Here is a 6348-nt window from a genome sequence, read left to right as displayed (position 1 = left end):
GAAATTTATCATGCTCTCCCTGCATCTCCTTTCTATTAGTTTAGCTTTTCCAGAGATTTGTGGAAATTGAATCCTACGCATAAATTCCAAATATATATTCCAAATATATATTTTTTATATTCCCATGAAACCAGGTACATAGAAGGTATTCAAAAATACCAATTTAGAGTACTCAAAAGGAAAGTTGGTGGTGGCCTTGGTATCTGTTGGAGAGATTTAAGTGTTTTAGGTCAAATGTACATCTTAAAAGAATAGCTAAGAATAGCATGCAAAACAAATTATTCATTTTGACTGGGTTTCAAATTGTGGCTCATATAATGGGATGATGGGACAAGAGCAAGGCATAAGATGCCCATCTATATCCTATTAAGCTTTGTAAGAAAATGGAAGGCAAATCTGATGAAAGCTTCTTACCTGCCAGATAGAGTGAATGGGAATTCTTGTTCTCAGGTACTTTATCGGACCTCTCACATGGCTGCATGCCCAGAAATGTGATGATATTGTTGACAGCCTCTGTGTTGAGAAGATGTATGAGACAGTATTAGGAAAGTAAAGCACAGGGATCTCCCTCTGCACCAGTATATGCTGGGAGCTGGGGTGGAAGGGGTTGTTGGTGATGTGTAGAGGGAGGCTACCTGGACTAGAAAATGGCTGATCAGTTAGATGATGAAGACAGGGTGCTGGCCTTTTAAGTAAGAGATTTATGAAGTTTTTTTTTTTTTAAGGAGTTCTTCTGGAGTAACAAATATACCTATTAGGTGTTATACTGCTATCAGGCAATATACTGACAGCAAAATGGGTCTCACCTTCAAGGGTTTTGGTAGAACTGAGGGCAAAGGTTTCCTCTTTCTCAAAGGTATCTCCCACTTCTTCCCAAGCAGCAGCAAAGTTAGGCTTCAGTACTTTCTGAATGTGGTCAGACACAGTCACTTCGAGATCTTCCAGCTAGTGGGTAACAAGCAGTCAGTAAAGAGAAGTCCTTTCTGTTATAGGGCAAAGATACAGGAATTAATATGGTTCTCTGGAGCCTAGAGAAAACTCTACCACCAAAATAGTTTAAGTTCTGTAGTCTGGATAAATCTAATGCTGTAGCCCTTAGCAAACAAAAGCAAGAAAACAGAACATCTGGCAAGAGCCAAATTCAGATCAACATCTGTAGCCCTGAGGTACGCAGTAGTCATGTTGTACTCACACTTGACCACTGAGTTCTGGGCACACAGTACCCTCTGATCATTTACTGAGAGGTTGGTATTTTTAAAAGTTTTCCCTCCATTCTGTGAAGGCTTTTTAATCCATGATCTGGCTATAAACTAACAGTTGCTGAAGCAAAAACAAAAAACCAAAAAACAAAACCAACCCCCGACCCCAAATCATTTTAAATAAAACTGATCTCAATGAAAATCATGTAATTATTTTCATTTCTTAATTATTCCTATTATAAAGAAAAAAGGGTGAGTTTGTTTTAATGATGAAGTGGTAAATCTCAATTATCTCTGGCCTGATGCTGTCCAGTTACAAAGGAGGGTTAGTCCAGGTCCTCCTAAGTTGTCATCTGTTTCAGAAGAATAGAAATCCCATAAGTTTATGTCAGATGCTCCTAGAAAAATGTTCTCTCAAGGCAGAAGTCACTTAGTGTTGCGAAGGTGTCAAAGAAAGTCTCTCTGCTGGGAAGACTCACCACATACTCATCATCATACCCATCCTCATCTGGAGCTCCAGTGTTAGGGTCACAGTCCCGGACTGTAAACTTCATGGTGCAGCTAAAGGTGCCTGCAACTGGAGGAGAAGGCAGGCAAACCTGCATCAGTGGCAGTGCAAGCGAGAAGTTTCCATCATTTCTTAGGAAGTGCCACCTGTACTCAGCATTGTGTTCCACATTTTCCAGTTAAATACACATGCCCTGTTTTCTAGGGTAGTGGTTCTCAAAAGCAGCCTGCAAGCGGGTCAGAAAGGCAGTCTCACAAAGCATGAATGTAAAGTCTATTTCACGCTGTGGGTTACAGCAGTACAGGAATGATAACATGGGCAAACTGTTTCTCTATTGGTATGAAGAAAGCAGCAGAGAGGTCCTTTTGGGGGCTTTTTGCCATGCCTATCTCAAAGAGGCCTAAATGTTGAAAAATAGTATTTTGTGAACCACTGCTGTAGGACCTGACCAAAAACAAACAAACAAACAAAAAAAAAAAACAAAAAAAATCCGATGGTAAAAAAGCATACAGATCATCAGATTAACATTGACCAATCTCATCAGCATCTCAATACTATCTTTAGATTGTGGACTGATGGCGGGTCCACAAATCACCAGACAGAACTTGCTTTATATGTCAACCTTCAGCCTAAAGTGAGGAGGTCAGTAATGAGTTTCTAGTATTGGTAAAGTCAGTGTCTTAAATGGAAAAGCAAGTGGGCATTTGTATGTTTTCACACAAGTGGTGTTAAGTAATAAGAAATGGAGGTGCGGGTACATTTTTGGAAAGTGAAGTCTTTATAAAGAAGACAGGATTTTCTGAAATGTTTGAAGGAGGGGATTTAGCAAGCAGGGATGAAGAAAAGCCATTTAGGATCTTATCTATGGTCTGGAAAAAGCTTATAGGTACAAAAGTTACCTATTGGGGTAACTTTTGTGGGAGTTAAAAATGGGGGAGTTAAAAAGTTATTTGGGGGATAGGCAAGGAGAGGAAAGAACAGGCTCAGATGTAAAGACCATATATGACAGGTTGGGTAATAAGACTTTCATCTGCTCAGTCTTGACTTTAAATTCCATCCATTCATCCATCCACACGTGTAGTGACTGTCAATACATGTTGACATTACATGTAAAGGTATAAGCTTATGCGCCAGACACTTGGATAAAAAGATGACTGAGACATGACCTCTGTCTCTAGGAGCTGTCTAGGAGTTAAGTAAGCATGTGAGGCTGTGTGTGTGCGATCTATCTATGACATTACAACTCAATGCCATAGATCCTTTAAGTTTTAAGAGAGTGCCATGTGAAGGTGCAGGATTAACCAACAGCCTGGGAAAACTGTAAAAAATGTTAAACGACACAGTAGTTTAATTGGCTCTCAAAAGATGCAAAAGAGCTTTGGCAAGCAGAGGAAGATGTACAAACAAGCAAAAGGAAAAGAGGCCAGACAGTCCATGGGGCAGTTGGAAACAGTAAGAGGCATCCTAATGCCTAGGTGCTGAGAAGATAACTTGTTTTCGGAATAAATTGTAAAATACCTTGTATTTCAAATGATTTTCCAACAGGCTCTGGTGAGCTGAGGCAGTCAAGAGATTGAAAGGTTAGAGATAAGCTAGACAAGATGTGCCTAATTTAAGCCACTGGTGGGGACTATGAAGAATGGGTCTGAATTCAGACAACAGATGGATTCAACAGAATACACTGAAAACAGATGATGGCAGTGGGTTGCCCCATATAGGAAAGAATGAACCTATCAAGTCTGCAGAATCAATTTCAATGCTATTAGGGGTTGAGGAAAGAACGAGTGTGCTTTAATAAAGACAGGATTTTCTTCAGGGAGAAGGGAAAAGAAAGAAAGAAGTGAAAGTTAACACAAGGCCAGAATAGGTCAGGTGAGGCATTTTTTTTTTTTTAAACAATGAAACAGATACAGGATATGGTAGGGGAAAAGGTCATGATCAAGTTAGAATGAAGAGTCAGGAGAGACATTAAGCAAATAGCTAATAGCAACCCAGTGTGGTTCCAATTAAGCAGAATGGCTACAGCAAACGAGGAGGAATAAAGAGACAACATCAGGTATGAAGGTAGATCACAGACTGGGCACAGGGGCTGGGTTTTATGTGGAGGTAAAGACAGAAGACACTTACATGTAAGGACCTGATACAGAGAAAGATATTAAGGAAGTAAATAGGAATGGTGTTAGTAGAGATAACGTTCCTGGAACCTTGGTGGGTATTTTTTACTTAAATGATACAATGACTGATACAATGAGAGGTTACAGGGATCTGAGGAAGTCCAGGTAGTAATCTATCGAAGCCGCTAGAGAGGATGACGAAATGGGGCGAGGAGGCGGGGGGGGCGGGGGCTTTCCATGGCAAGAAAATACTGAATGCACTGCCATAATATAAAGATAAGAGTTACACAAACAAAGGAAGACAAACACCAAAGGGAATCAGGAAAGAATGCCCTGAAGATCTGCATTAAAACTGGTCTCTGAAATTAGGCTTGTCTTGTGAGGATTCACTGAAAATGACAGTCAACCATTAAGGAGATTTGTATGAAAAGAACGCAGCGGTGCCTGTACGGGTCCCAGCTACTCGGGAGGCTGAGGCAGGAGAATGGCATGAACCCAGGAGGCGGAGCTTGCAGTGAGCCGAGATCGCGCCACTGCTCTCCAGCCTGGGTGACAGAGCGAGACTCTGGCTCAAAAAAAAAAAAAAAGAAAGAAAGAAAAGAACCCAGTGAATTATAGAAAAGATGGATGCTGGCAGCTAAGACAGGAGAGGGACATGTGAGTTGAGCCAGGGTACAGAACATGCAGTGTGGCAAAGGGCAGAGTGGAAAAGGTAGGAGGGAGCTGCCAGGTCTCAACCACCTAGGGGAGACCATGACAAAGTAAGAGACACTTATGAGGCATTTCCAGAAAGCTTTGTTAGAATAATAATTAAAGAAAAGGGTATGCCACTAGGGCAAAAGATTAGAAAGAGGGCAAAAGAGATGGATCTGTACAGGCTAACTGCAGCAGTCTCTGCAGGTCTGGACTGAACTGAGAAGGAAGGGGTGCAGCATAGCATGTAGGACATCGAGGAAAGTTGGGCAGTGAGTGTCAAAATAAGCAATACACACCTACCTGGAAAATCGTGTTGAGTCTGTGGGAATGCTGTACAAATGGTGGGAGGGTTTTTCTCTAGGACAAATTCAGAAAGGGAAGGAGGAATGGTACTGGAAAGCAACATTAGAGTTGTCCTCAGATGAAAAGGAGTTAGTCACTAAGGAATGACACATATCAATGGGAAGGTAAGACAGCATTGCTGGGCCAAAAGTCGTAAGAGTGTAAGCAATAAGAGACTAAAAGCAAAAGAAAGAAAATATTACATAAGGAAGGGCCAACTGGCAGAGGAGGTGGAATAAAGATTTAGAATGGGGTATCCTTTCTAGGTCTAAATGGTCAACTGCATGGGAAATACACAGAAAGGGTAAGGAGCAAGGAATTCAGTAGGAGGAAGCAACAGACTAACTCTTGAAGCTTTTGAGGGGACGGCTAATTAAAGGACTTGCTTGATAGGAAAGTTATTAACTGGTGAATGCTGATCAAAAGCTATAGATGGGCCCGGTACGGTGGCTCACGCCTGTAATCCCAGGATTTTGGGAGGCTGAGGCGGGCGGATCACCTGAGGTTGGGAGTTCAAGACCAGCCTGGCCAACAGTGTGAAACACTGTCTCTACTGAAAAAAAAAAAAAATACAAAATTAGCCAGGTGTGGTGGCGCATGCCTGTAATCCCAGCTACTCGGGAGGCTGAGGTAGGAGAATCACTTGAACTCAGGAGGCAGAGGTTGCGGTGAGCCGAGATCGCGCCACTGCACTCCAGCCTGGGCAATAAGAGCAAAACTCTGTATCAAAAAAAAAAAAAAAAAGTTATAGATGGCAACTTCAGAAATATTAGGCTTGATTTATTAAGAGAGTGTGAACAGGTAGTTTGTCCAGAGAATGGATTACTGCTACTAGATGGGGAATGGGTGATTATGAAGAGTGAAGTTTTAAAAAAAGTCTGTATCTATTTCTGTAGAGAGATGGTAGGACCGGGTGTAGTGGCTCAAGCTTCTAATTCCAGCATTTTGGGAGGCCGAGGCTGGCAGATCTCCTGAGGTCAGGAGTTTGAAACCAGCCTGGTCAAGATGGTGAAACACTGTCTCTACTAAAAATACAAAAACTAGCCGGGCGTAGTGGCACATGCCTGTAATCCTGGAGGTTTCAGTGAGCCAAAATCACGCCACTGCACTCTAACCTGGGTGACAGAGTGAGACTCTGTCTCAAAAAAAGAAAAGAGAGATGGCAAGTGAAAGGATGACTGACAGTTAAGATATTGTAAACTACTGTACAGTGTTCCAATGAAGTTGCCTAGAAGTTACTGTGCTATGTGAGGATTGGCTAAAAGTGATAGACATTTCCTAGGGAAACATGAATGAAAATATCACAGGGGAAGAGAAGATGGAGGCTGGAAGCTAAAAGATGAGAAGATGTAGGATTTAGGCTGGAGTGTGGAATATAAAGTGTGGGTAGGGGCTGGGCACGGTGGCTCATGCCTGTAATCCTAGCACTTCGGGGGTCTGAGGCAGGTGGATCGTTTGAGGTCAGGAGTTCAAGACCAGCCTGGCCAAC

The 6348-nt window shown here is 42.1% G+C and overlaps 1 protein-coding gene across 2 annotated transcripts in view; it reads right to left on the bottom strand.

Annotated features, from left to right (window-relative positions):
- Window positions 1-6348, bottom strand: part of COPG2 (coatomer protein complex subunit gamma 2) — a 160410-nt gene that overhangs the window by 1526 nt on the left and 152536 nt on the right. For both annotated transcript variants that reach the window (XM_030932347.1, XM_010378802.1), the window contains exons 21-23: window positions 1679-1776; window positions 807-945; window positions 415-513 (exon numbers count right to left, since the gene is read on the bottom strand). In XM_030932347.1, the coding sequence (XP_030788207.1) occupies window positions 415-513; window positions 807-945; window positions 1679-1776 (336 nt within the window). The remainder of the gene's footprint in view (window positions 1-414; window positions 514-806; window positions 946-1678; window positions 1777-6348) is intronic.

The sequence above is a fragment of the Rhinopithecus roxellana genome, chromosome 6, assembly GCF_007565055.1.
Source record: "Rhinopithecus roxellana isolate Shanxi Qingling chromosome 6, ASM756505v1, whole genome shotgun sequence".
NCBI classification, from domain to species: domain Eukaryota; kingdom Metazoa; phylum Chordata; class Mammalia; order Primates; family Cercopithecidae; genus Rhinopithecus; species Rhinopithecus roxellana.
Note: the sequence above shows the minus strand (reverse complement) of the source record. Positions and strands in the feature narration are given on the sequence as shown.